The sequence below is a fragment of the Schizosaccharomyces octosporus genome (assembly GCF_000150505.1).
Source record: "Schizosaccharomyces octosporus yFS286 unplaced genomic scaffold supercont6.3, whole genome shotgun sequence".
Lineage (NCBI taxonomy): Eukaryota > Fungi > Ascomycota > Schizosaccharomycetes > Schizosaccharomycetales > Schizosaccharomycetaceae > Schizosaccharomyces > Schizosaccharomyces octosporus.
The window spans coordinates 207,498-234,552 of record NW_013185621.1 but is presented as its reverse complement, the minus strand read 5'-3'; the positions used below and the strand labels follow the sequence as shown (position 1 = coordinate 234,552).

Genomic DNA, 27,055 nt, shown 5'->3' with positions numbered 1-27,055 from the left:
AATTTTCTTACTACTCGCATGCCGAATTGATAGATCATAACAGTTTCCTAAAACCAAAGAGTCTTATATGAAGCAAGAGGAAGATTAACCAGATGTATCTAAAAATTTTAAAAATATCTGGTAGTAACTTATGCTAGTTTGTCTCTGCTTTAAACAGGATTGCTCTGCTCTTAGTATACTACTTTTTAAAGCTATTGCACAATAAAAATTTCCTAGTTAGAAATTGATCATAATACGTTTGGTATAGACGACCGAAGTTTGAATATTTTAAGAATTCCATTATCAACATCCCACTTATTCACCAACGTCAAACATCGACCTTGAGTCATCCATGTGCTTATGAAGATTCACAATGCATATTTTTGTTTGAACGGCGAACCTTAGGCTAATGCTCTCTTTCAGTCAGAACCAATGTTTTACTTAAAGCCCTGGCTTATTTTGACCCGCTTCAAAGGTGTGGAAGACCAAACACATTAGTTGTTTTCGTTGTTAGGTCATTAATTTCACTACAAGCATCTACTTTACACAATCTTCACTTATATCTTAACCTCTACATATACTTCATTGTCACTCACTTTTGGGCTTATGTTAAGCAAAATTTTTTAAACCATTCTCCTACAACAAGTAAAGCTTTCCTGACTAGATAAAAGTATCATAAGGAGCAGGGTGAAGGGTGATGGGCTTGTTCTCCTCAGTACCAACAAAGTGAGCCTTGACGGGAGGAGCAGGTTGACGACGGAGTTGGACAGTCTTTCCTTCGGCCTTAGCTTCCTTACGCTTTTGCTCGTTGAGCTTGACACGGTTCAAGAAGTCCTGACGGCACTTGGAGTGCTTAACGTGTTCAATACGGACGTTGACGCGCTTTTCCATGTAACGGTTGCCAACAATCTTATAGATCAAGACACCGACGGAAGATTGAGTAACGTTGTAAACGATACCAGTCTTACCGTGGTAGTACTTGTGAGGCATACCCTTTTGGACGGCACCATTTACCTTAATGTCGACAATGTCACCAACCTTGTAGGTCTTCAAGTAAGTGGACAAACGAATTTGACCATGCTCCCTGAATCCACGTTGGAAGGTGTAACGGGTACGAGCTCTGAGACCGAATGAGTGAGGCATGTTGCGTCCAGTTGGAGGAAAATTATGGGTTGGTAAATTCCACCTTGTCTACAGAAAATGTTTGGTATAAAAAAACAGTCACACAACAAACCAAAGTTTTTTGCGCAATTATACTATGTAGCACAACTGACGAAAAAAACAATAAAATAAAACCATAAAAAAGAACGATTCAATTGTTGCCAATTTCGAATATTCTTTTGAACATTTTTGTTTCTTTTCCTGAGAGATGAGTATTATAATAATACCTATATAGTAGAATGAAATATTACTATAGCTGTTCACTAGTAATAGTAAACTCTTAGCTATAAAGTAAAAATTTGATTTGATTTACGGGATAAACTAGAAAGATAGATATAAGAGGGTTTTACTGAAGAGTTTTCTTGGATTTCAACTTCAAGAAAATAAACAAATTAAATTGTAACCTGAACCACCGTATCCTTTCCATAAGATTATACACTAAATTTCCAATTCCATATTAAGATTCCATTATCGAAGGTTTCACCTTCATCTGCTGTAGTTTCGCAAAACGTTCCGATGCTTTTACTTTAACATGTGTAAACGATCAGGATGAATACCGGACTGCACACCTTCTTGAACGATAGCATCTTTTGATCCTCTAGCTTCCTTTGCCTTCTTTTCTTCATTGGCAACACGTTCCCTGCGTTCTTCAGTCCATTTTTTATTTTTCTCCTTAATTTTATTCATCCGTGACTCATTCTTTCCTCCGCCTCCAGCAGTCAATTCAATGTTAATCTTTCGATTTTTATACATTGTGTGGTGAAACTTCAGGGCTTTGGATGCGACTTCGTAATGGGGATTAATATACTCTACAAATGCATATCCCCGCTGTCGACCTGTTCCTTTCTCTGTAGGAATTCGTACACGAGGCATCTGACCAGCTCGTTTAAAATGTTCTTGTAACGTTTCTACATCCGAGTCTTTGGGCAGATTTCCAACAAACAAAATAACCCGCTTCTCCTTCTTGTCAGATTTTTGTTTTTTGGGGGTTTCTTTTGTTGGCTCTGTTTCCTTTTCTAATGATCGTTTCTTTCCTTTTTTATCCTTTTCACTCGTCTCGGGTTTGGAGGACTCTTTAGGTGCTTCTTCATCTTCGACTTTCTTGTTCAATTTTTGCTCTTGCGCAAGAGCTCGATCTTGGACCTCTTTTTCATGATCTTCTAGTGTCTTCGATTTCTTGGAAAACTTTTTTGATCTGTACTCTAAGGATTTCAGCTTCTTTTTAGATACTTTTGAAGACATGGTTCCTGTAAAAAATATCGTTTCTTGTCGTTTCCAATTCGACTTAGTTCAGTTGTACCGTGTTAAGTTGCGTTAAGTCACAATAACGAGAATAAATACAACTATGCGATATGAAAAACCAAAATATTAGAATTGATAATGGTGAAGTAATAAAAAATACTTAATTTAAAAATCATCTTCGAGAATAGTAACGTTCTCAGCGCTAATTGACTTTTCTCTCTTTGATTCTGATTGCGAAGCATCTTCCTCTTTCGAGGCAGCTTGATGATTAGAGGCAGAATCCAACGACCGGTCTGAAGGAAAAGATGGTCCTGCAGGACGTTTCCTTTTTGCTGTACCGTCTCCATACTTTTCTAATATACTTTGTTCAATTTGTTTTTGACTAGCAGCTTTCGATTGGCGATTCTTCCGATACTCCATCTCACCGGCTGTCGGGTTCGCTACTACATGCATACGATTTCCAAACTTTTCAGCTTCCCATGCAAAAGTTTGCAACTTTTCAAAATCATCCTTATCTCCTCCAGAAGCTTTCACGAAACCAGACTCATTAGTGGAATCGCTCAAAAGATGAGAACCAGTGGTATCACGCATAGACCTCGACTTCGGTTCGTACTGAAGACCTTTATTATCGGTACGTAAATAACCAACAACATCTTCACGCATACGTAAACTAGGAGTTGATACGCTAGAATTAGATCCACCATTGAATCCTTCCTCTTTCGTAGATGAAGGCGTATTTTTCCCGGTATCACTCACATCTTCTGTTTGATTTTCCGTATCGGCATGTTTTTTCTGTAGAGCATCAATCTTTTCATATCGTTCAATCACCTTTTTATAATCACTAGAGTCAAAGCCATTCCATCGGTCACGTTTGGCATCCCAACTGACATCAACGTTTTGAATAACTTCATCTGCTTGAATATCTTTTCCAGTCCACCGGGCACCACGCTTCCGGGGACGCTCCATACAGTCTTTAAGTTTATGACTCATTGCACCACAGTTCTCACAGGCGCCTTTCCTATATTTAGTCGCAGCAGGTCCAGCTCTCTTACCACGAACATACCATGATTCTTCGATAGAAGAACGTCCACCACTGGGTGGTTCTTTTTTCCCTAGACGTTGATGTGCCAACCTTTCAACAGCTTGTTCGTCTTGCGCATACCATGGAGCCGTCGAGATGAACTTGGGAATATATGGATTATCTGCTCCTGGATTATCCATTGGCCTGCTACGTCGGTTTTGTACCTTTAACTCCCGCATCGAAGGCCCAATGTCGGTCGACATATAGTTATTGTCTTTCGAATAATCATAATTCGACTGAAATGTATTGTTCATATATGACATGGTTGATATATAAATAAATTAAATGATAGGTAGCTACTTCGTACGATTCGTTCTCAGTATAATTAATCAAAGAAATCGCGTTTGCTCAACGAACATAGTAGTGCTCGAACTCTAAACCACTTAAAGAGTCTTTCCGAATTAGAGGAAAATCAATTAAAAAACAAAAAAGGAAGGAGACTGGATCCCTCAATGGTTTAATTTTCCGTTTTAACTTCTTGGTGTATGTTTTTGCTAGGTACTAACTGACCTAACAGAGTAAGTCATTATGTTTGTGGCACTACGAGTTTTTGTTTAGTATAAGACAGATTTACAAGTTTGCATAAAAGCCTTAAATTATAAGAAAAACAAAAATGAAAAGAGTAAAAAATCAAGGCAAAACATGTATTCTCAAATTCAAAATACGCTCCAAGCTTTCCTTAGAGGAGTACATCGTAAATACTCGTTAAACACGCTTAACCCTCTTAAGGACGACATTAAAAGTATAATAAGGAAGTGCAACACAAGTTATCGACCGCGCTTCAAGCGAGGACAAAGCGCGGATGAAATACTGTAGACACCGTAAAAACCTTTGTCTAATATATACCCTCGTCGTTCCTTTTCACGCCAAAAAGCAAAGGGTTTACAAGATGTCTGATTCACCATCTTCGAATGTTTCTGGTATTGATAATGGAGCAATAACTCCCACTGGCGGTGAGCCTTCTCAACAAGATGTGAAACCATCGACCGAACACATTAATCTCAAAGTTGTAGGACAGGTAAGAGAAAAAGTGAATACGAAGAGATAACCTACTGTGCTTTCCTTTATTTGGGGTGCAATTTTCTCTACGATGGTTATTATAGCGCACTTGATAAAGTGCTTAGAGTCAACCAGAATAATATCGGGGACTAACTCTGTAATTATTATAGGATAACAATGAGGTGTTTTTTAAAATTAAGAAAACCACAGAGTTTAGCAAACTTATGAAGATTTACTGTGCTCGTCAGGGTAAAACCATGAACAGTTTGCGTTTCTTGGTAGATGGTGAGCGGATTCGACCTGATCAAACTCCGGCAGAGGTGTGTAAAAATTTTATAATTTTATATATCAGTCTAACATTTTGCAGCTCGATATGGAAGACGGTGACCAAATTGAAGCTGTTCTTGAACAACTTGGTGGCAGTAACTAAATCAAGACTTCGCAACGGCACTTATCATAATAGGGCTTGGTCATAACAAAAATTAAGTTTCTTGGATGAAACGGTCCTACCTCTTTAGATACTATGGTGCATGAATCTGGGTTTCGTAAGGTCATATATGATGCACCCATGCTCCAAGGAAGCATATGTTTAATAAGATGATGATTATAGATTATTTATATTTTCTTTGGATTAACATAGTATGAACTGTGTTTGCAAATGAATAATTACGATATCTATTTGCGAATACATGCATTGGTTTAATTTCTGGCTAAGAGATCGATTTGACTTTGGTAAAGCTGGCGCATCTCTTTTATATCTAACTCGAGTTCATAGACGCGGTCGGTTCGTCGCCGTAAGATAGCTTGGGCTTCCGTGAGTTCCTTTCGAAGACTGTCGTATTGCTCACGTAGCTCAGTAAGTTCACGTTCTGAGGTATCTTTCGTTTCTTTCTCCACATACGAATTCACTATTTCCTGACGCGCCTGATCACGTTGATTTATAAGTTGTACAACTTGTTGTTTTGTAGTCTGTAATTCCGCCTCTAAGCGGCGAATCGTAGACGATAGTTGTTCTAAGAGACTCATATCTGGACCAGTATTACCGACTGGTTTTTCAGTAGTACTTGGTGTGTATGAAAGAGAAGATAAAGCATCAAAATCATGTGAAGCTGATTTTGGAGACATGACCATGCTATTCATCGAAGTGAACCTTGATGACGACTGTCTACCCATTCTCTTCCCTTCTGACGCCGTCCGTGGTAGTCGAGGTGCTTTTTGCTCTGTGGGTGAAATCGCAAGCGTATTCAAGTAATTTTCCAAAACCTCTTGCTTTGTCACTTCCGTATCTCGAGTTAAGTCGTCTTCTGAGAACACTCCGTTCTCTTCACTGTAGATATCGCCCTTCAGCTTTAAAGGCGGTGGTCGATTTCGATTTGAACTTGAGGAACTAGTACGCATATCGAAATGAGAATCGATATCCTGCTTATCCTTGTCTAGGACATTCATATTACCTGCCAAATTGGGTTTGGACGCATTCGTAGGGGTATGTTCATTATCGTCATTATTAGGATAGTACTCAACATCTTCACCGTCATTCTTTTTAGCAAGGGTATCAACTGAATTCGGAAATATCTCAGTAGGTGCCGCAACCGTGCTGGATTCTATGGTCTGTTGCAACATTTGAGTTTTTGTTTGATATTCTTGTTGAAGATCAGTAAAGGACTTTGATAATTTCTCAATTTCATCATTTTTGGATTCTAACTGTTTTTTGAATGCTTCTTCTCTTTGCATGAACCCAAAAAGCTTTTCATTAACAGCGCTGGAATCTTTCTGAGCCAATTGGTTATTTTCAGCGAGTTTATGGCATTGTCCACTTAAATATTCTATTTCAGCTTTAAGTTTCTCTTCGGAACGAAGCCATTGGCTTTTTTGTATAGACTGTTGAGTCGATAACGTCTCAACTTGACGAGTAAGACGAACAACTTCCATACTATCGACTGTAACTTCTTCAACCTTTCTCTTTAATAATTCATTTTCTTTTTCCAAAAGAGCAATTCGATTCTCATAATCTTTCCTTACGGAATCCAGTCGTTCTTGAACATCAACCTTCGACTCATCAGTTGTATTGGGCGCGTCTTCTGACTTTCCAACTTCTTGTCTCTTCAATTTGGATTCCGTTTCAATTAAATTCTTTCTTAAATTTTTAATTGTATTATTCAACTGTAATTCATGTTTGGATAAAGCCTGTCCTTCTTCAACCAACTTTCGAATAACATCATCCTTTGACTTCGGTGCATCAGGACTTCCTCCTTCATGATTTGGTACTTCTAAGACTTTGTCAAGGCTGGATTCGACATTTGTTAATGTCTTTTTGAAAAAATCTCCCCATCTCGAGCCTTCCATGATGGGATATAGTCTTGGGAGACCTCAATTGGGCTTTAGGAAAAAGAATGGAAGGTTCCTGATCCACGACGAGATTTTGTCGGAAATGTACACTCAGCGTAAATACATTTTAAACAAAAAAATTTTAAATCTAAAAAAAATATTATTGTTCACTAACTTCAAGCGTTTCTTGCATTGACTAACTATAAATATAAATAGCTCTATAGTGAATTAGAAATCTTGCAAAAGCCAATATAAGAAATGTTCTATAGTATTAAATATTTAATTAATTAATAAGATGATACTCATCTACATCACGTCGGTCGTTTTCATTGTATCCTACACACAGGCATGTAACCCCTTTTAAACTCTTTTCAACTTCCGAGTCTTTGACCGCGGCCCTTAAAAGCATTGAAAGACTTTTTGGGTGTAGTATTTCGATTAGGATTACTGGGTGCAAAGGTAGAAAACCCAGAGTTTGGTTGAAGAGATTCGAGCTTAGAAACAAGGAAGCCAGCGATTAACCCAAATATGCTTTCGATCAAAGAATATGGGCCTCCCATTAGAAAGCTCATGACAATCATACTGTAAGGCAAATACTTTCCCGGGAGTTCAAATACGAAAAAAAGTCGGACTTTCTGATGGGCATTGTACAAAGACCATGTATAAGCCATCGCACAAGAAAGAGAAGAGAAAAGAGCCGAACCTATTCCAGAAACGAGACTAAAAACCTATACCAAATATGTTAGGAAGATGCCAGACAGGAGACTGATTATGTCGTTTACATACATCTATTATGAGGGCCACTTTCAGTAAATAATATATGTAGTTCTTGGTATTTGCTTGATAAACATGGTTTTCAAGAAACGATCCATTCTGGTAAACTAAAGCAATTGCCATTAGCAATGAATTGAGAACAGAATCTTACAGGGCTGTTATACGTACAAGAAAGAGCATTGAAAATGAACTCAAGTTTTGTTCCAATAAAGAAGAAGTTGGTAATTAGTCTAAATAGCTCACGCTTTTTTATAACTGAATCTAAGTCCAACAAATAATTTTGCGGCGAGAAAAGCTGCCCTAAATACAACGCCGTAATTGTTGACATTGTAATTAGTCCATATCTAGTCACAGGAGGGATTCTTTCAAGAAGCTCTTGAACCTGGTTCACAAATTCTGATGCCATCTTTGAACTGTTGGTTTATGGGTAAATAGAGAACTCAACGTACATGGTTATCATTTGGGGTAACATATAGACCAATATTACAAGGTACTGAGAATAATTCATATTTAGAAATCATACTATCTTTTTCACAACTATTGCAGTAATACTTCTCTTTCCCCCAGGGATTTAAATTGAACTTTGTCATATAGAACATTATGCTCGATTTTTTATTCCATATATGGTATAAATTATCAGTAAACACAAAGTAACTACTATACATTAAGTAAAAGAATAAATATAGATCGTAAGCACCATTGATAGATCACGAATTTTTAAACCTCAGGTAGACACATGTCTTCGCTTTTCTCTCGCAGTCTCCTGCATTATAATTTCTTCCATTGCTGAACGAGGGCGTTTAGTATTATTATCTTTTTTAGGACTATTTTCTGAAATATCTGAGTGCTTTTTTTGAGGCCTGTTCAACGAGGCAAAAACGTTCTTTGACCTTGGCTTAGAAGGCATTGAAAAAAGTGCTGTAGAGGGTGGCACTGTAGGGGTTTGTGGCTTGGAGGAAACAGACGAAGAACTACTACTAATAGAGGGCTTCTCAGTAGTCGACGAATGAGCTGAAGACAAATGCAAATGAATGCCTTGATTTTCAGGTCGCTGTAGTTCATGATTTACTGGACGCTTCTCTTCTTCTTTCTGCTGGACGTTGTAAGCTTCTTTCGCTCGCTGAATTTGTTCATTCAATAAACGTAAATGAGTTTCTTCCTCGGATTTTTCTTGAATTTCTCTCTTCCGATTAGCTTCAGAACGACGAAGAGCTTCAGGATTTTTATCAATGTAAGATATAAAAAAGCCCTTTTCCGTTTCTTCCACACGACAGATGCTCTGCCGGCCCAAAAACTTGCAGAACTCCGACAAAGTATGCCAGCGAGTAGCATTCATGTGTACATGGTTCTTATCTCGAATATATTCTTGGTAAAACTTATTAAATTGAATTTTTTTCTCACCATGAGTAGTTCGAAGGAGTGAAACGAAATCCTGTAAAAACTGATTGGAGAAATCTCGAATATGCTTACCAGGGTCCTCAGCAATCAGAGATATTCGTCGAACATGACCTTCACTTTGCGTATGACATTTAAATCCATTTTCATCTCTCATCTGTTTTTGACAAGCAGTACAATACCAGCGTAAACGCTGCAAACCTTTGCTCTTCAGAGCATTAGAAATTGCCTTTGGAGTACCAGCTTCGGCTCGTCCCATAACAATTTGTAGTAGCTTACGTCCTTAAGTTTATATTCAAAGCTTTTTATATTTATTGCAAGTGATATAGCTTGTTTATGAGTAAAAGGCAAAGATTCCTTATTTATAGAGTTTTCACAGTAAAATTAAGCCACTGATCTTTTTATGTGCTTTTCAAAACCTAAAGATAAGTATGAATAGCAAATTTACTCCTTGTTGCTGCAAGTGAGAAGAATGGCAAATCGTAACTACTGTGCTTGGAATTCGAAGAGTTGATTCTTCTCACCAACAAAGTGCATAAATCAGAAATCAGCGCCGCAATTACAAGATTTCTGAAGTTTTGAACAATTATTAATTAATTATATAAATTAAATTTTGTGCTTTTGTTTTTCGGGTTGTCAATCTAGCGACTGTCCTTCTTCTAATTTTCATCTGGATTACACACGAATCTTTGTCCGACTCTTTATTCTGTTTGTCTTCCTTGTTAACAATAATATCGAAAATTATATAACAAACTGTTTTTTTAAAAAACAGGGCTTTGTTCTTACTTCTATAAACTATTGCTGGACAAAAGTATACTGTTGAATTTATCAATTACTGTATTAGCTTTACCATAGGATAAAGCCTTTGATTGAATCCTTTTGAAATTTACTATAACTGGTAATGTATTAAAGGTTTAGTTGATGAATTCGCGTTTTTTGTCCGCCTGATACAATTTTGCATTCCTTCTATAATTTTTTTTTGTTCATTTCTTCAAAATGACTGGCATATTTCATACTATTCGTGATCCTTCATTTCCTGGACATACGCCAACATCCAGTAATGTATCAAGCGAGGTCCCAATAGTTATTGACAATGGTAAGTTACATGAGATTCGCGTGTCAATTGAAAGTCCCCTTAGGTTTTAATAGTGTTGGTTAAAAAGCAGTAGTTTAGGAGTATAATGCTAGGGAATAGAGGGCATTTTTTACACTCAGCTAAAAACATTTCTTAATACTTCATACTAAGACTATTTATAGGATCCTGGCAACTTCGTGCTGGATGGGGTGGAGAAAAAGATCCTAGGCTACAATTTGACAACCTTATGTCCAGATACAGAGACAGAAAGCTTTCTAGAACTTCCACGCTTGTAGGAAATGATACGTTGATTGAAGTCGGTGCTCGTTCAATAGCACGATCTCCTTTTGAGCAAAATGTTATTAACAACTGGGACGTCATGGAAAGTGTACTTGATTACACATTTTTAAAACTAGGGATTGAACATCAAGATCATCCGATATGTATGACTGAACCTTTCATGAACCCGACATACAGTCGCTCAACCATGACTGAGCTACTATTTGAGTTATACCAAGTTCCTTCAGTTGCATATGGTGTCGATGGTCTTTATTCATTTTATCATAATGCTGGTAAAGAGTCCAGCGGTATAGCTATAAACCTTGGGTATTCAAGCTCTCATGTTTTGCCTGTCTTGGATGGACAGAAACTTGCTCATGAAGCCAAGCGCGTCTCTTGGGGTGGTGCTTCGTCATCGTCGTACTTGCTCCGTCTTTTCCAGATGAAATATCCTTTTTTCCCAATCAAAATGCTTCCTTCTCAAGCTCAATCCTTAATGCATAATTACTGCCATATATCTTCAGATTATAATGCTGAGATTGCTCATGCATTGGATAAGGATGTTCTATCTCGAGAAGATGTCGTTTTACAATTTCCTTACGCGGAAGCAGTAGCTCAAGAAAAATCTCAAGAGGAACTTGAGCAAATTGCAGAAAGAAAAAGAGAAAGTGGACGACGACTTCAAGCTCAAGCCGCGATTAAAAGAAAAGAAAAGGCTGCAGAGCGGGAAAAAGAACTTAATACGCTTCAACGCTTACAAGAACAAAGTGGTACTCTTTCAAAAAGAGAGTATCAAAGGGCATTACAAGAAGCCGGATTTTCCGATGAAGCTCAATTAAAGGCTCAATTGAAGAATGTCCAATCTAGAATTCGTAGGGCGGAACGGGATGCTTTGCGTCAACAGCAGAATCAGCAAGAGGATACTGAAGCCGATCTTGCAGATGTAGATGTAGAGCAAGCATTTCCTTTGGTGAACGTACCAGATTCTGAATTAGATGAAGCCGGGCTTCGTCAAAAACGGAATCAGAAACTTTTAAAGGCAAACTATGATGCAAGGATGCGGGCTAAAGCCGATAGAGCAGTAGAGGAAGCTATTTTACATGAAAAACAGGAAGCTGATGAGCGACTTCGAAAGGAAAGCTTTTCCGTCTGGGTTAAGCAGAAGCGTGAATTGCATAAACACCTATTAGATAAGATTCAGGAAAATCGAAGACTGAAACTTGAGCTCAACGACCGTAAGTCGCATACTTCACAAATGAGAATGAAAAGTCTGGCTACATTAGCTAGTGAACCGGTTCAGAAAAAAAGGCGAAAGGGACAATCAGAAGATACTTTTGGTGCCAGTGATGAAGACTGGAAGGTTTACCATGATGTCTTAAACGCTGAACAGTTAGAAGATGAAGGAAACCGTTTAGTGGAGGAAATTTATGCGTTGGAGAAACAGCAACTGGAATATGATCCTTTGTTTCGCCAGGAAAATACATACGATGCTCTTAACGATCCCAAGAGTACTTTACTCTATGCATTCACACGAGGAGTCAGTCCTTTTGATCCGGAGAGTATTGCTCATTCGTTCCAATTACATTTCAACATTGAACGCTTGAGAGTTCCAGAAGTACTCTTTACTCCTAGTATTGTTGGCTTAGACCAGGCCGGAATTGTTGAGATCGTTCGCGGCATTTTGCAAAGACATACCCAGGAAGAAAGCGACAAACTTATAAAGAATATTGTCTTAACTGGTGGTCTTTCAAAATTTCCTGGAATCTCTAAACGTGTTGAAAATGAGTTAATGAGTGTATTACCTGTTGGTTCTCCGTTGAATGTATATAGTGCGTCCGATCCTTTGTTGGATGCATGGAAAGGAGCTTCTGAATGGAGTGTTACTGAAGAATTTAAAAAAATATCTATATCTCGAGCCGAGTATCAAGAAAAAGGACCTGATTACCTGAAAGAGCATGCATTTGGTAATCCTCTTCCTTGATTGTGAAACCAATACTTTCACGAATGAAAAATTATATATTACCTGAATTATGATAGAACTTATTAAATTACATTACAAAAACAGGATATTTCTGACAAACCTATTTGACTTCTATAAATTGTACCCATAACTTGTAATTGTTTATAGTTTGTAATTATTTAGTAATAGTAGTAAAAGCAAATAGTGAAATTGTAGGCTACAGCTTCGTGTATAATAAAACTTTTGCCAGACAGGCACTCCTTGGGTGGAACTTCCTGTTCTCTACTATATACTACATACTACAATGGCTACGTCCTTAACAGTCAACAGTGATTTACAGCGGGAAAACCATGAAAATAATTTAAAAGAAAATGTTACAGACACAATTCCACCCACAGTCAACTCTTCATCGAAGAAGAAGAAGAAAAACAAAAAGAAAAAGAAACCAGTAACAACCCAAGCCAATGGTGAACATCAAGAGAACGAAACCTCAAATAATCAAAAGAATGAGAAAGATTCTTTAGTTTCAGAGTTACTATTAGAAAACGAGGATCTTAAAAATGAAATCGATGCTCTGAAAAGTACACTGGAAGAAACGAAACGCAATTATGTTGATACCAATGAATCAAAAGGTCACATACTGGAAGAAATGGATAATTTGAAACAACAAATCCAAGATTTGAAAGAGTCTAACGAAATAAAATTGGAGGAAAAAACTAGAGCTCAGGAAGAAACCCAAAACTTGCAAGACATGTTACGAAATGTCGGAAATGAGCTGGTCGATTCTCGTGATGAAGTAAAAGAATTAAAAGAAAAACTTCAAGATTTGGATAAAAAGGATGAGACTGCCGTTCAAATTTCGGAGGTAAACTGTAATGAGATTACACCAAACGTGCTTTCTGATGCCAACGGACCGAAAGCAAATATTTTAGATGGTATATCGAAAGATGTAATAGACAAAGAGTATGTAAGGAACGTTTTGATTCAATTTTTGGAGAATCAAGAACACCGTGAACAAATTCTACCTATCTTAGCCATCGCTCTGGACTTGGATGAAATTCATCAGCAGATACTTTTAAAAAGTGTCAACTAATACTTAAACCGAAATACATGCTTTCTTGGTTTTATTTACTGCCTTCTTTTTATTATAAATCAATTTCGTTTAGAACCACCACTATTTACAAAATTGAATTTGTTTTTAATCAGGCGAGAATAGAAATATGTTAACTCATTATGCATCATTAAAAATAACTAACAAAAAGCAAGGGTTACGTGAAATCAGGACAAAATTTGATTAAGCCGTTTGGAACTTTTTGGCATTCGAATCCACATAAGCTGAAGCGGAAGTAGCGTATTTAGATGCTACTTTCGGGATATTCTTTTTCACATTGACATAGTCCGCTCCAAGCTTTTCTTCTGGAGAGGTGCGCTTTCCAAATCCGATGTAAGAGCCTACACGTTGTAAGAATCCAAAAACACCCTGTTGTTCGTTAGTGGGGACGGGTCCATAAAATAACAAATCATGATGTTTCAATTTATCGATTGCATCTTGACGATGGAAGGGTTTATTAATGGCCTCTCCGTATTCGGACAAAGCAGACTTTATATCTTCATTGGACCAACCAGCGTACTCGGGAAGAGAAGCTTTTGAGAAATTCTTTTCTGCTTTTTTAAGAATGGATTTGTTTCCTTGATTAGTAAGGGAACGATAGATGTTGCAAGCATTCTGAACCAAATGTTCACGATTCTTGGAAGGATGAAGTTTGCCGTGATAATACTTTTTGAATTCTTGAATCCAACTACTTAATTCCTTCGAACTAAGTGTGTTGAAATACACAGCCCAATGAGGGATTGTTCCTTTGTTATAATGCTTACGAACGATGCCTATCAATTTTTGCTTGTTGCTTTTTTTCGGGACAGGCACACCACGTAAATAAAGGAACTCGCGAAGTTTAGATTCTTGCCATTTTTCCAATACATTTTCATCTACCAGATCGCGAATTTTTGAAGAAGCAGCTTCCTTTTGGGCTTTAATTTTTTCCGAGCCTTGATCAAGTTTATCAGAGGCATAGGAAGCAGCATTAGAAGCCCTATGTTTGAGGTCCCCAGTCTTTGAGGAGACAGCGCGTGCATTTGAACTTTTTGCATGCTTGATTTCATCTTTAATTTGATTAGCATTCGTGGTAGCACCGTGATATACATCGGTCGCTGCAGTAGAAGCATCTGAAGCTACATCGGAAACAGCGCCGGAAGCACTATCAGTGGCAGAAGACACATGCTCCTTTACTGTTGCTTTTAAACTTTCGTAACCGTTTGTCCTCAGGTAGTATTGTCGACGAGCCGAAGCCCACAATTTGTCAAGCGCAGATGGTTGGTAGATATTAATTCCCCTAGCGTCCAAATATGCCTTCAATCCAGATTCAGACCACCAGGTAGCTACACGGCCTTTACCTTGAGAGGCTTCGTGAAGCTTGTCAGCCTTTTTCTGTAAATCATCGCCAACGTTTTCACCGGCTTCGGTAAGTTTCTTGGAAGCATATTCTGCATAATCTTCTGCCTTCTTACTGGCATCATCGGCATATTTACCGACTTTATCTGCTTTCTCCGTGGTATCCTTCTTGATGGAGTCAACTACAGGTTTACCAGACTCCAATTGTTCAGACATGGTTTCTTTTACCTTGCTGAGGATATGAGGACGGGTTTCATGAGCTTGTATTGGGACTCCCATATCATGAAGCCAAGTGCGAAGCTCATTATCTGACCAAGTATCGTACACCCAATCGCCAGTTTCACCTAGCTTAGTTACTAATAGCTTATATTCCTTGACGGCCAGTTTACGAAGAGAAGAAGGAGATAGTTTTTCAAGCAAACGTCTTTTCTCAACCGGAGCAAATGCGTCACTGTAACGAGCTAAAAATGCACGAAGTTGGGAGTCGTTCCAAGCATCGAAAAAGCGAGACTTCTGTTCGTCCCATACGTCAGAAGTCGTACCTTTTGCACCAGAGGCAACGTTTCCTATGTGTTGACTAGCCTTATTCATCTTCTCTTTGGCACTGTCAAAATAAGGAGATGTCTTTTTACCGATCCAGCTAGATGATTCGAAACCAGTAGCTTCTTTAAATCTTGGGATCAGTGACTCATAGTGTTCAACCAGAAAATCTCGGAACTCGGCAGGAGTGGATCGTGTACCATATGGGACAGAATGCTCGTCAAGCCAGGTTTTTATTGCTGAAACATCCTGCTTTTTATATGTGGAAAACCCATAAAAGCTTGAATAAAGTGCAAGGGCCGCTAAGGTACTTAATATAAATAATTGCTGAACCCGCATATTGCGAAATTAAGCAAGAAAAAAGTAGAACTGAACAAAACAAAGCACAACAGAACAGAACAGAAACGGAAGTTACGACAGATCGTGGAACTTGCGAATGAATGCACTAGCTCAAAACTTCAGTAGACGTGTTGAGTTTATTAGAGAAACAGCGTAATATCTCTTTTTGATAAGGTATAATAAATATGACAAGTTTGAAACAACACCGGTGCACAAACAGTAAACCGCGCGCTAATTTCAATCTAACCCTTTTAAAAGATTCTTGTTATAAGAAAAATAATAATTACTGGGAATGTTACGCAAGCGTCGGGAAAAACTTAACTCAAAATCTTCAGTCAAGTTATAGCGACTTGAGGATGGTTAATATGACAAAAAGGAATCAAGGTTTTTGAATTGTGTATTTGGTAACAATTTTCCAGTCCCTACTTCATGTGTGTTATATATATACACTTTGGAACATTGCATCAATGCGAACGAACTGACGTAAAGCATAATCTCTGTTCTACGTGCAATATCACGGTACGGCAAGTATGTTAATAGTGTAATTGCATTCATGACATAAACTAAATGTAAAACACACTTAAAATGCGAGAATCGCCATTTGGCTTCCCTCAACTCTTAGCGCGGTAAGAATATCATAAAACTTAAGACGATATTATCACCTTGAAGATATGTGGACAACAATATGTATATGATTAGTAGAGAAGTGTTAACGAACGTATATACAGATGATGCAGCTGTTTCATGTAGAGGATAAAACGTAAGCGTAACTGTCATCGGATTGAACTGGTAGACAATAGGTTTGGTAACATCATCAAAAGATGCACAGAAAAGGAAGTAGTTATAGAAAGGAGATCCGTGAGAAATATATGATATGAAGAAAGAAAAAAACAGGATTCACCGACTTATTCTCATTTTTCAAGTACTCAAAGATATTTAACGGGGGTTTATTACCCACGTAATTAATTAAGAATAATATTTTGAAAGGAACATAAGTAAATCAACACATCAACATGCCTGTAAAAGCACTTACGTATGATTAACTATGTTGCAGTATTGGAAACCAAAAAAAGTAAAAGAAATAAAAAGGAGATAATGGGTTTGATTTTAAAGATCAAACGACAAAAGAAAAGGATAGAATTTAGAACGTCAATAAGATTCTTTGATTTATTCTCTGATTTGATGATTTAATTCTTGAGAAAGAACAACCAAAATTCACTTTTTTCTTGTTTCATCTAATCTTTCTTACCTTGTTTTGGAATAGCTGCCAAAATGTGATCCCTTAGTTGACTCGCTGATTCGTTGTCCTTGACATGGACTGCATATAAAACAGAGTTACCGTTCTCTATCACAAAAATCTTTACATAGTTTGCAGAACCACCGCTAGATGCTGAGGCAATCTGGAATGCTTTCTCAGACATTCCTTGAAATAAAGGAACGTTCATAATGACTCGGTGAACGGCATCGTTTCGCATGACCAAACGATGAGCTCCTTCAGATCCTTCGATAGGAACATTTACTTTCAAAACTCCATGGCCACGCTCCTTCCATATCTTCTTTTCTCCGTCAACAACGTACAAACGAGCGCGAACGCTGTAAAGTGTCTTTTCTTTTTCTTCACCAGTTATTATTTCATTCTCGCTTAACTGATTAATTTGTACAGCATTCCTCTCAGATGATCCTTCCGTTTCAGCTTTCGAAGCAGATGATACATCCTCAGTAGCTTCAGGGGTTGCAGCTGTATCGCTAGGAGTCTCATTTGCCAATAACTCCTCAAAGCTCTTTTTTTCTTGTTTTTGATCCTTTTTCTTCTCATCCGCCGCTTCGTCTTTGTTGGTTTGCTTGGTGTTCGCCAAGATGTCGTTCATGCTAAGGTTCGCATACTTTTCGCCAAACGCAGGTGCTTTTGAGGGAGACGCTTCTTCTTTCTTTTCTGGCGCTTGCGAAGCTGTTATAGACGCGAAAGGAGAAGAAGATGAACTGGAAAAGGACGCAAACTTGGAGAAACTAAAAGGCTTGGGGCTAGCTTTCGATGATGGGTCTATTTCTGCTTTGTTTTCATTTTCAGGTTTTTTTTCCTCGGAAGTCGTTGTTCCTTCAGACTTGGGAGGGCTTGTTTCATCCACCGCTTTCTTTTCTGTTTGTTCCGAAGTTTCTTTGTCAGGTGATTCTTCTTGCTTCTTTTTCTTAATAAAATGTCAGCTTCTATTTGTCTATGCTCTTGAATAACTTAATGTAGTTGCTTCAAACAGCCGTCGTTCAAACTTACCAAATCCGTAGCCTTTATTCCTTCGTTAGTATCTTTGGTATCTGCTTCATTCTTTTCATCAGTATTTTCATCTTTTGGCTTTTTCTCAGGAATCTCTTCGGGTTCTTCGTTTGATTCGTGTTTACGTTTCGTCGCCATATTATCCTCGGGTTTGGAAGCTTCGTTAGTTTTTTCTTCTAACTGCTTATTTTTTTCTTCTTCGAAACTCTCTTTTACAGCCATGATAAACGAAAATAGATGATACTATCCTTTGTGTAATGTCAACAGTGTTGGTATTCTGGTCGACTGGAAGGATACTTCAGGTGCATAATCCTTATCATCCTAGGTTTACCACGCTTATGCATGGAATAAACCTCATAATAAATCTTCAAAATAAATACAAATAAAGATTAGCTATACATCTTTCATTGATTTAAATGAATCATTTTTGTTACTGAGGTGTTTTACTTTTTATTTTTTATTCTTTTTTTACTTGCAAATCAAAACTACTCAAAGAAAGAAGAGACAGCTTTAGGAAACAAAAAATAATTATAAAAAGAATATAAAAATAGAAATGACCAGACCTAATCAATATGCGGCTGGTATTATTAATTTATTGAAAGACAGTTGGCGAATGCAAGCACGCATTAGCTTTTTTCGTTCAAAAAATAAAGATAAAATAAAAGAAATAGAAGAAAGACAAATTCCTAATGAAAGGATTAAGGAAGTACAATCAGACACAATATTAGTACATTATGTCAAAACGAGTGTAGAAACACGTACATTAGTCCGACAGAAAATAGAAACAAAAGCCCATAAAACACCATGGCTAAGTCGCGAATTAAATAATTAATAGTATAAACAGGAAAAAATTCAGTAAAGAGTGATAATTATAAGAAATAAGCTGATAGAAGATTTCAATCACAACCTTTTCCTTTGTCTTCATTATACATTGACACTTATTTGGAATTGTCATTTGCCTTGTAAAAGTCAAATCCATATGGATGTTTACGCTGCCATTTCCAAACATCAGCACAAATTTCATCAATGCTTCGATTGGTCTTCCAATCAAGCTCTTCGTTAGCACGCTTAGGGTCGGCTGTCAAATTGACAACATCCCCATCTCGCCTAGGAGTAATCTTGTAAGGGAGTTCGGTTCCCATTGCCTTGGAAAAGGCATGATGAATTTGCAATACAGTGCTGCCAGTACCAGAACCCAAGTTCCAGGCACGGCATCCGACATAATTACGTTGCAAATAGGCTAATGAAGCAACGTGAGCGTCTGCGAGATCGCAAACGTGAATATAGTCTCGAATAGGTGTTCCATCGGGGGTTGGGTAATCATTACCATAAACGCTCAAATATTCCCGACGACCAACTGCGACTTGCGCAATGTAAGGAATGAGATTGTTCGGAACACCCAAAGGGTCCTCACCTAATTCTCCGGTTGGGTGAGCACCTCCTGGATTGAAGTAACGAAGAAGGGCGGCGTTGAGTGATCCGGAAGCTTTGCTCTCATCCTCGATAAGATTTTCAATGAAGAGCTTTGTTTTTCCGTAGGGATTGGTAGCTTCACGAGGACAGGTTTCAGGAATAGGGATCGTTCCACCAGGACGAGTAGGATCACCATATACGGTTGCAGAAGAAGAAAAAACAAAATCTCTCACATTATGTCTCTTCATGCATTCCAACAAGTGAACAGTGCCAGTAATATTATTCTTATAGTACGTCAAAGGAATCTTTACAGATTCGCCCACAGCCTTTAAACCTGCAAAGTGAATAACAGAGGAAATGGGGTGTTTCGCAAAGACCTCTTCTAAGTCTTTCTCATTCAACAAATCCACCTTATAAAAAATAAGATCTCTTCCTGTCAACTTTTGAATTCGCTTGATGGCCTCATATCTGGAATTGCATAGATTATCAACAACGACGACGTTGTATCCCTTTTCCAACAAGACAATTACCTATATCGGATTAGAACTTTAATTCGAAAATCTAACTTGATAAAATGGCCAAGGTATCGTTGTGAACTAAGAACTACACTCCCTTTCTTTCATGATTTCCCAATTCAAAGCTTCATGTCAGTACACTTCATGAAAGGCGGAAACAACAAGCAAATGCATCCTTTCGTTTTAAACGAATACAATATCCATAGTTACTATTCACTTACAGTGTGAGAGCCAATATATCCAGCGCCGCCAGTTACTAAGACAGTATTACTAGTTTCCCAAGTCTAATCAAAAGTTAATATCACCATATTCATTCTTGTCATATAATCTTTCATTATTTATCTTACCATTCTCAGAAAACTCTTAAAGACCAATAATTAAAAAGATGTTGTGTTCTGTTGCGGTTATGTGCGCAGTACAGTTAACGAGCCATGAGAAACTTGAATTACACAAACTTGACTTTTAAGTGTTTAGAATACATTACAACATAACATAGTAGATTTCATTACATCTTTATATGGAGAATAAGAAAAGACAATTCATATTGTTTTACGAGCAGATATACAGCTTAAGAAATTATATAGGCTACGAAAGCAAAGTATAGTACATGTAGAAACTAAGGTTATTAATAACAAAAGGAGCTTAAACAATACGTTTCTACCATTGTTTATGTAATAGTAAAGCTCATTATACTTCAGGGACAACAAATTAAGCATTTTATCAAGGACAAAAAGGTGACTGCCTACGAAAAAAAAATAAAAAAAAAATCGATATCAGATCTCTAGGTAAAGTATGCAGAAAGAAAATTGTGAAATGAATGAAAAGAAACGATAGTAGTATAGAGGCTAGGTGTATTGACATAAATAAACAAAAATCTAAAAGAACTTTTACATAGGACGATTGTTAGTTTCCAACAGGAAATGTAATGGAAGAAGGACAGAAGTGTATATTCATGATGCGTTTGGGAATTATCTGTTACATTTTATATCAACTTTTTTTCTAAGCTTACATTTATTATTACAAAACAAAAAAAAACTAAGGACAACTCCATGGTTATTTTTCTAATGCGAATTGTAGAGGAAAAGGTAGGAACAGAAGCTTTGCAATGTAAGCCATACTACACAAGTAAAAACGTATTTCTATTTCGTATTCTATAATACATTATTTACATCTCTTTTACATATTTCCTCTACACCTAAACGATTCTTCTAAGACATTTTCGTAAGGTCGAAATGTTCCTTAGCATCGTTCATACTTGTGAGACGGTGCCTTTTCATTTATGCGTTTATCCAGTTCGATTGTTAATTGAAAAGAATTATATTCAAAAATTAAAAATTATTACAAGAAAGACTTTGAATCCTAGTTTATCGCATGGCAAAAAGACATACTTTTTAATTCCCTTTTGAGATTTCTTCTTTAAGCATTAGACATTGTTTAGATTATTTACTTCATCTTTCATCATAAACATCTCATGGGTCATTCAAACACATCTGCGCTCTCGAATGAAGACGCAGGTTTAGAGTCACCTTCTAAGAGCTTTCCTCATGAAGAAAATATATATCAAGTTCACTTGATTCAGGATGTTGAATCACCACTCATTACAAGATCCCAGGTAAATTATTTGCATCATGGAAAAAAAGCGAGAAACCCGTCTGAATTATCCCTGCGTGACCAAGAAAAGTGCTTGATCGATGAGCTTTTGAATATATTTATGGGCATGGAAGGGAACTACATCCACTTACAAGATATATCTAGCTTATCTGACTCGCAAAAGATTGTTTCTCCTCCTTCTTTTGTTATATCTCCTGGTTTCGATTTGGGACTTAAGGATATCGTTTCCGAAACTCTTGAGTTGGGCTCATACTACTTAAGTATCGTGACATTCATTGAACTCCGAAGTCAGTTCGATTATGGGTACGTAAATCATGCTTTGTGTGCTGCTTTAAGAAGATTTATGTCAGATTATCTTGTGCTACTCATGCAATGCGAGCACAGGTGTCAAGTAGATCCTGGCTTTTCTTTGCAAACTCTTCGTTTATATATATTACCTACTTTTCGTTCTATGAAATTGGTTTATTTTATCATACGCGACCTCGTTTTGTCGACAGAGCATGATCAGCAGGAGGATGACATGGGTTTGGATAACATCGACGATTTGCTAGAAAAACTCAACCAGGGAAATGATATTTCTCAAATTATGCAGAGTTCCATATCTAAAAAGAAGGTCTGTAAAGGCGGTCGTGTTCTTACCTACTTGACGGATGCTCTAACCAATTATGCCGGTGACCCTATCGCCCGAAACATTTTAACATTTCTGCTTCGAGAATCCTCACGTCCATATATGAGGTTTTTAAATTCTTGGATTCACGAGGGAAAGATTGATGATCCTTATGAAGAATTTATGATTAAATCCCACAGGAGTCTGAGTTCACAAAGACTTGATGATGACTATACAGACGAATATTGGGAAAAGCGCTACGTTATTCGTGAAGACCAGGTTCCTGTCCAACTTTCCCAGTTAAAAGATAAAGTTTTACTTGCCGGAAAGTACTTGAATGTCGTAATAGAGTGCAAGCAAGCATCGGGAGAAAATGCTGGTCAAACCTTGGCAATCAACCCTGAAGAAGGAAATACTAGATGGCCGGATACGTTTGAAGATGATAGTTTTACCAAAAACATTATAGATGCTTATGTCTACGCAAACGAGTCTCTGTTATTGTTGTTGCAATCTTCGCAGTCGCTTTACAGTCACTTACATGCATTGAAGCATTATTTCTTTTTAGATCAGTCTGACTTTTTTTCTACCTTTTTGGATACAGCACAGCAAGAGTTACGGAAACCTGTAAGACTTATTTCTGCCACCAAGCTGCAGTCGCAGCTGGACTTATCCCTCCGTCAACCGGGTACAATCACAGCAGTGGACCCATTTAAAGAGTATCTGACACTTGAATTAAATCAGACTTCTTTGATTGACTGGTTAATGCATATCGTCAGCATTAGCGGATTGGAAGATTCGGCATTGGGACAGAACGAAAAAGGAATAATGGATCATTTTACGAATCGAATGGATAGTGGGAGTGACCAAAAGAGCCAAAATTCATCCTCAAAAGGAATGACAGAAAAAGAAATTGATGGGTTTGAAGCGATGCAGTTTGGATACAAAGTTCCGTTTCCCTTGTCTTTAATTCTATCAAGAAAGGCGATTATTCGATACCAGTTGTTATTTCGCTTTTTCTTGATGGTCAAGCGTGTGGAAATGCAATTGGAAAACAGCTGGCTCCATCATAGTAAGAAACCCACTTGGAAGAACAAGTCGCCCTTTCCCCGGATTGAGCGGTGGAAGAAAAAAGCATGGTTTATGCGAACCCGTATGCTTACGCTGGTGCAGAAAATTCGCTATTACAGTATGAACGAAGTCATAGAAACGCATTGGCCTGTGTTTATGAAGAGTATAGAACACGCACGTACTGTGGACAATTTAATGCAAGAGCATGTTGACTTTTTGGATACATGCCTTAAGGAATGCATGCTGACAAATTCAAAGCTATTGAAGGTGAATGCGAAGTTGCTGGGAACATGTGGCATGTTTGCATCATACACTAGCTCATTTACAAGGTCCTTGCAACTTGCTGAGACAGGTGAGGAGACTTATGACGATGTACGGATGGACAAGATGGAAGACATTTTAAAACGCTATGAAGAGAATTTTGTTCATCATTTACGGGTCCTGATGGACGCTTGCAATTATTATGCCAGTACAGAGACAGCAGCATTGTTGAATCTGGTTATGAGATTATCTACTTAGTTTAGGGATTAATGGAAAATAAACTATAATTTGAGAAAGAAAAGAACAAGCAAACTATGTCGAATCTAGTTAGCTATGTGGATTTGCGACTTGATTTGTACAATGTGGTAATTGTACTACTTTGCATCGTACAGATTCGATGTAGAAGTCTGAAAGGGGAATGGAAGAAAGAAGCGATTTTCAATAAGGAAATGAAAAAAGAAAGACTACAATCTTTTTCAGTCATCTACACATCAGACATATCAAAAGCTAACTAGAAGAAACCAAGAGAGGAAGAAAAGAAATTTTTCAAACATGCAACATCATTAAGAGTCGGGCTCCGTAACTTTAACTTGCAGAACAAAAGAGACAAATGCATGTCCAACGCTCAAATGCAGAATACGATGTATTCGTACCAAAAATTTGTTTCGCAAAAAGAACGTTATTAAGCATCGTAGCAACCGAGTACGGTAACGATTGAATCGACACAGAAAACTTACAAAAATGGGAGCGATAACTATAACATCAGTCCATTTTAATGAATTGTTAGGGAAAAGATCGATCCCCCATGCAAACTTGGGCTAGAAGATTGCAAGCGATGAGCGACCAGATGCTGTGTGTCAAAAGAAGAAAACAAATAAATAAGAATAAAAGATTGAATGGATCTACACACAAAAATATTATTAATGAACAATGACTTATTTTGACACTTGTGCTAGCTGCCTTGTATTCCTTCCTTCCTCCCTGCTGACTTTTTTTACTACTCACAATTCTCTCGTCTTACTGGAAGTTATCGGTCATCAAAGTAACGAGAAAAAAAAATGAAAAAATTTTTTCAATCAGGAGAGTGATGCAACAGCACGCAAGAGGAAACCAGCGAAGCAAAGTCAAGTACCGAAGGAGATAAACCAAGGCAAAAAAATAATGTAGCACTGAACGGTTCCCTTTGAAGTGGAATCGAATTTTGCAACTTGGATTTTCAGACTTTGAAATTTTTCATGCAACTCCAGAAGGTAAACTTCCCATGATTACCATCCAGAAAGCAGATGGAGGCAAGCGATGACAGGTGAACAATCAATTGCTTTAGCCTACTGTCTATATAGTCCTCTCTAATAAGTCTAGTTTGACTTCTATAACCAATCCATACAATATCTAAAGATGCGATCAGATTATTTACAAATGTCTTAAAATACGTTATAGCGAGATTACGAAGGAATGTTAACCGGTTCTGAAAAATTTAATCTACATTTCGTCCAATATAAAGAAGGAAGATTCCTTCCCTTCTTCCTTTCATTGTGATCTGACGTGAAACCAGGTTTAACTGATTGTCTTGACAATCCTTTTGCCTATACCAATCCATTCATTTTTGAAGTTGGATTTGCTTTCTTTGTGTGTTTTGCTAAAAAAAAGAACGATTTTATTAGATTGGAAAGATCTAATATTTTCGGTTTCATTGGAAAATACGTTTTGCTGTAAATTTAAGGATTCTTTCTGTGTTCTTGCAAAGGATTGCTAGACTAAAACGGTTGCTTTTAATCGTTGGTTTTTCTTGGTTGGAAGATTTTTGGCATTTGTTGAAAAATAACTTTTCTCTAAATTATTGAGTTCGTTGTTTGTTTAACTTATTGCGTGTTCTTTAGTTTTTTTTTTTTTTTTTTTACGTTTTCCGCCTTACTATTATACTTGGGATATTTTACGTTCGCATAATTTATTTCCTTCTTAATTTGTTCTTAAAAGAATCGACTTGTTGTACAATCTCTTGGCAGTTGGTTTCAGTGAAACGAAGACCTCTTTTATTCTTGGCTCTTAGACTTTTCGTCTTGAATTTCATTCGTTCATAAATCGTTTATATTTTTCAATTCTTTTGTTTTTTGTTGTCAATGACTATGAATCATCAATCTCCCGTTCATGCTAACAAGCCTCCTTCTTCCAATTTTTGGAAACGAATCGGTATAGATGCCATGGCTGCCACTACTGCTAGTGCCATGGTTTCTCCGTTCATCCTTACCATTGACCGTTCCATCGTTGAAAACACGAGTGGTCGCAGTTCTCTCTTACAGTCTGTTGGCCGTTCCTTCAAACGCATTCTTTCTCGTCCCCACTCTTTTATATTCAGTCTTCCTTTTGCCCTTGTCTTTTCCATTTATTCCGGTACATATATGACAGCCAATACCATTGATACCATTGACAATGTTCGTTATAGTAATCCTGTTTATAAGGCTGAAACAACAGGTTTTGTGAAATTTACGTCCGTAACCGCTGCTAATAGTGGTTTATCCATTCTCAAAGATAGCTTTTTCACAAAATTCTGGGGCACTGGTACTCCTCGCCCTCTTGGTTGGCAAAGTTATGGCCTTTATGGTCTACGTGATGCCTTAACCATAGCCTTCTCCTTTAACGTTCCCCCCATAATCGCTTCCTACTTGCCCGGTGGACTTGTAACCGCTCAATTGGCTACACCCTGTATTGTGCAATTAATTAGTACTCCCCTTCATTTGATGGCTCTCGATATCTACAACCGTGGTGGTCCCAATATTACTGTTGCAAACCGCATCGCCCAAATACGGAAGAATTTGTTGAAGAGCACTTTTGCCCGTGTCATTAGAATCCTCCCTGCTTTTGGTGTCGGCGGTGTCACTAATCGTAAACTTCGTACTACTTATTTGGATGCACTTCAGGAGCGTGCCCGTAATTCTCAACAACTTGCTTCTGTTTAAACGGTGTTGTTGTTTCTCGAAAGTATCAGTGTATCTGTATGTGTGTGCGTGTGTCTATTTCCTACATGTTCTTTTAAAATACCTTCATCATTTCATTATACGCCTCCATTACTCTTCCTCCTGTTTTGCACTATAATTCTTTCTTTCTCTATCTCTCTCTTACCATGGTTTTATTAATTCAAGTCTCGATGTCTTCTTTTTGAATGGTTGTATAGTAAGCGTTTGTTTATGACTAAGTATCGGACTAGGTGTTCCATGGAGGGAGTCCAGTCTAGAATTTGAAATCTTCTTCCATCCTTGTTTCAGTGCTAGACTTTTGTCAAACCGGTTTTCTCTTTATTTCTGTACAGTAATCAATGAATATGAAGTTTAACGATTTCGCTGCCACTAGTGTCTGCTGAAGTTTTATGTAGATATTCAAACTCCAGACAAAGAAATGAAAAACTATTTTGCTTCCTTTCCATCATTCGCTGGTTTTTTGTTTTCTTGTCATTTTACTACGTATTCTGACAGATTCCACAAAATCTTAGATTTTTAGGACGCAGTTCAGTTCTCCAAGTATAAGATTCTGCCACAAATAATCGCAGACTCTTTCATTTTTTTCTTATTGTTCTTTTCATGCCTGCTTTAATTTTCGTCCGCATTAGGGAAGCAAACATTCCAAATCAACCTAAAACCGTAAATTGTCATTAATATATATATAAAAACAAACTATTCTTTTTCCCTTATATTTTTAATGTATTAGTTTTGGATCCAAAA

The 27,055-nt window shown here is 37.5% G+C and overlaps 14 protein-coding genes across 14 annotated transcripts; 5 read left to right on the top strand and 9 right to left on the bottom strand.

Annotated features, from left to right (window-relative positions):
• Window positions 1–519: 519 nt before the first annotated feature.
• Window positions 520–1,130, bottom strand: SOCG_04706 (60S ribosomal protein L21). Its single transcript, XM_013165298.1, has one exon. It carries the CDS (start codon window positions 1,120–1,122, stop codon window positions 640–642), a length of 483 nt encoding a protein of 160 aa, XP_013020752.1. The 5' UTR covers window positions 1,123–1,130; the 3' UTR covers window positions 520–639.
• Window positions 1,131–1,662: 532 nt separating this feature from the next.
• Window positions 1,663–2,382, bottom strand: SOCG_04707 (RNA-binding protein; the record flags this gene model as incomplete). Its single annotated transcript, XM_013165299.1, has 1 exon — window positions 1,663–2,382. One exon carries the CDS (start codon window positions 2,380–2,382, stop codon window positions 1,663–1,665), a length of 720 nt encoding a protein of 239 aa, XP_013020753.1.
• Window positions 2,383–2,547: 165 nt separating this feature from the next.
• Window positions 2,548–3,726, bottom strand: SOCG_04708 (splicing factor Slu7; the record flags this gene model as incomplete). The annotated part of the gene is made up of 1 exon (XM_013165300.1): window positions 2,548–3,726. The coding sequence occupies one exon, from the start codon at window positions 3,724–3,726 to the stop codon at window positions 2,548–2,550; it is 1,179 nt and encodes a 392-aa protein (XP_013020754.1).
• Window positions 3,727–4,274: 548 nt separating this feature from the next.
• On the top strand, window positions 4,275–7,098 carry SOCG_04709 (SUMO protein). The gene is made up of 3 exons (XM_013165301.1): window positions 4,275–4,481; window positions 4,633–4,782; window positions 4,830–7,098. Exons 1-3 carry the CDS (start codon window positions 4,353–4,355, stop codon window positions 4,890–4,892), a joined length of 342 nt encoding a protein of 113 aa, XP_013020755.1. The 5' UTR covers window positions 4,275–4,352; the 3' UTR covers window positions 4,893–7,098.
• Window positions 5,044–6,970, bottom strand: SOCG_04710 (TATA element modulatory factor). Its single transcript, XM_013165302.1, has one exon. It carries the CDS (start codon window positions 6,803–6,805, stop codon window positions 5,162–5,164), a length of 1,644 nt encoding a protein of 547 aa, XP_013020756.1. The 5' UTR covers window positions 6,806–6,970; the 3' UTR covers window positions 5,044–5,161.
• SOCG_04711 (Der1-like family protein) lies at window positions 6,918–8,050 on the bottom strand. Its single transcript, XM_013165303.1, has 3 exons — window positions 7,730–8,050; window positions 7,574–7,668; window positions 6,918–7,515 (listed from the first exon to the last, which is right to left on the bottom strand). The coding sequence occupies exons 1-3, from the start codon at window positions 7,965–7,967 to the stop codon at window positions 7,159–7,161; spliced, it is 690 nt and encodes a 229-aa protein (XP_013020757.1). The 5' UTR covers window positions 7,968–8,050; the 3' UTR covers window positions 6,918–7,158.
• A 56-nt stretch (window positions 8,051–8,106) lies between these two features.
• Window positions 8,107–9,446, bottom strand: SOCG_04712 (uncharacterized protein). Its single transcript, XM_013165304.1, has one exon. It carries the CDS (start codon window positions 9,213–9,215, stop codon window positions 8,286–8,288), a length of 930 nt encoding a protein of 309 aa, XP_013020758.1. The 5' UTR covers window positions 9,216–9,446; the 3' UTR covers window positions 8,107–8,285.
• On the top strand, window positions 9,443–12,415 carry SOCG_04713 (actin-like protein Arp5). The gene is made up of 2 exons (XM_013165305.1): window positions 9,443–10,052; window positions 10,214–12,415. The coding sequence occupies exons 1-2, from the start codon at window positions 9,953–9,955 to the stop codon at window positions 12,289–12,291; spliced, it is 2,178 nt and encodes a 725-aa protein (XP_013020759.1). The 5' UTR covers window positions 9,443–9,952; the 3' UTR covers window positions 12,292–12,415.
• A 120-nt stretch (window positions 12,416–12,535) lies between these two features.
• SOCG_04714 (GRIP domain-containing protein) lies at window positions 12,536–16,264 on the top strand. Its single transcript, XM_013165306.1, has one exon. It carries the CDS (start codon window positions 12,575–12,577, stop codon window positions 13,361–13,363), a length of 789 nt encoding a protein of 262 aa, XP_013020760.1. The 5' UTR covers window positions 12,536–12,574; the 3' UTR covers window positions 13,364–16,264.
• On the bottom strand, window positions 13,565–15,598 carry SOCG_04715 (LEA domain-containing protein; the record flags this gene model as incomplete). Its single annotated transcript, XM_013165307.1, has 1 exon — window positions 13,565–15,598. One exon carries the CDS (start codon window positions 15,596–15,598, stop codon window positions 13,565–13,567), a length of 2,034 nt encoding a protein of 677 aa, XP_013020761.1.
• Window positions 16,265–16,833: 569 nt separating the features above from the next.
• Window positions 16,834–18,089, bottom strand: SOCG_04716 (ran GTPase binding protein Hba1; the record flags this gene model as incomplete). Its single annotated transcript, XM_013165308.1, has 2 exons — window positions 16,834–17,784; window positions 17,868–18,089. The coding sequence occupies 2 exons, from the start codon at window positions 18,087–18,089 to the stop codon at window positions 16,834–16,836; spliced, it is 1,173 nt and encodes a 390-aa protein (XP_013020762.1).
• Window positions 18,090–18,257: 168 nt separating this feature from the next.
• On the bottom strand, window positions 18,258–20,204 carry SOCG_04717 (UDP-glucose 4-epimerase Gal10). The gene is made up of 3 exons (XM_013165309.1): window positions 20,143–20,204; window positions 20,017–20,079; window positions 18,258–19,810 (listed from the first exon to the last, which is right to left on the bottom strand). The coding sequence occupies exons 1-3, from the start codon at window positions 20,143–20,145 to the stop codon at window positions 18,806–18,808; spliced, it is 1,071 nt and encodes a 356-aa protein (XP_013020763.1). The 5' UTR covers window positions 20,146–20,204; the 3' UTR covers window positions 18,258–18,805.
• Window positions 20,205–20,688: 484 nt separating this feature from the next.
• Window positions 20,689–24,895, top strand: SOCG_04718 (gamma tubulin complex Spc97/GCP2 subunit Alp4). Its single transcript, XM_013165310.1, has one exon. It carries the CDS (start codon window positions 21,267–21,269, stop codon window positions 23,598–23,600), a length of 2,334 nt encoding a protein of 777 aa, XP_013020764.1. The 5' UTR covers window positions 20,689–21,266; the 3' UTR covers window positions 23,601–24,895.
• Window positions 24,896–25,177: 282 nt separating this feature from the next.
• On the top strand, window positions 25,178–26,705 carry SOCG_04719 (uncharacterized protein). Its single transcript, XM_013165311.1, has one exon. It carries the CDS (start codon window positions 25,460–25,462, stop codon window positions 26,294–26,296), a length of 837 nt encoding a protein of 278 aa, XP_013020765.1. The 5' UTR covers window positions 25,178–25,459; the 3' UTR covers window positions 26,297–26,705.
• The last annotated feature ends 350 nt before the right edge of the window (window positions 26,706–27,055 follow it).

Coding starts and splice junctions, on each gene's coding strand:
- SOCG_04717 (XM_013165309.1), bottom strand. Junction 19,811..20,016: donor GATATATTGGCTCTCACACT/GTAAGTGAATAG, acceptor AATCCGATATAG/GTAATTGTCTTGTTGGAAAA.
- SOCG_04710 (XM_013165302.1), bottom strand. CDS start 6,805: ATGGAAGGCTCGAGATGGGGAGATTTTTTCAAAAAGACATTAACAAAT.
- SOCG_04719 (XM_013165311.1), top strand. CDS start 25,460: ATGACTATGAATCATCAATCTCCCGTTCATGCTAACAAGCCTCCTTCT.
- SOCG_04711 (XM_013165303.1), bottom strand. CDS start 7,967: ATGGCATCAGAATTTGTGAACCAGGTTCAAGAGCTTCTTGAAAGAATC. Junction 7,669..7,729: donor CATTTTCAATGCTCTTTCTT/GTACGTATAACA, acceptor CAATTGCTTTAG/TTTACCAGAATGGATCGTTT. Junction 7,516..7,573: donor AAGTGGCCCTCATAATAGAT/GTATGTAAACGA, acceptor TATTTGGTATAG/GTTTTTAGTCTCGTTTCTGG.
- SOCG_04709 (XM_013165301.1), top strand. CDS start 4,353: ATGTCTGATTCACCATCTTCGAATGTTTCTGGTATTGATAATGGAGCA. Junction 4,482..4,632: donor ATCTCAAAGTTGTAGGACAG/GTAAGAGAAAAA, acceptor TAATTATTATAG/GATAACAATGAGGTGTTTTT. Junction 4,783..4,829: donor CTGATCAAACTCCGGCAGAG/GTGTGTAAAAAT, acceptor AACATTTTGCAG/CTCGATATGGAAGACGGTGA.
- SOCG_04706 (XM_013165298.1), bottom strand. CDS start 1,122: ATGCCTCACTCATTCGGTCTCAGAGCTCGTACCCGTTACACCTTCCAA.
- SOCG_04712 (XM_013165304.1), bottom strand. CDS start 9,215: ATGGGACGAGCCGAAGCTGGTACTCCAAAGGCAATTTCTAATGCTCTG.
- SOCG_04718 (XM_013165310.1), top strand. CDS start 21,267: ATGGGTCATTCAAACACATCTGCGCTCTCGAATGAAGACGCAGGTTTA.
- SOCG_04713 (XM_013165305.1), top strand. CDS start 9,953: ATGACTGGCATATTTCATACTATTCGTGATCCTTCATTTCCTGGACAT. Junction 10,053..10,213: donor CCCAATAGTTATTGACAATG/GTAAGTTACATG, acceptor GACTATTTATAG/GATCCTGGCAACTTCGTGCT.
- SOCG_04714 (XM_013165306.1), top strand. CDS start 12,575: ATGGCTACGTCCTTAACAGTCAACAGTGATTTACAGCGGGAAAACCAT.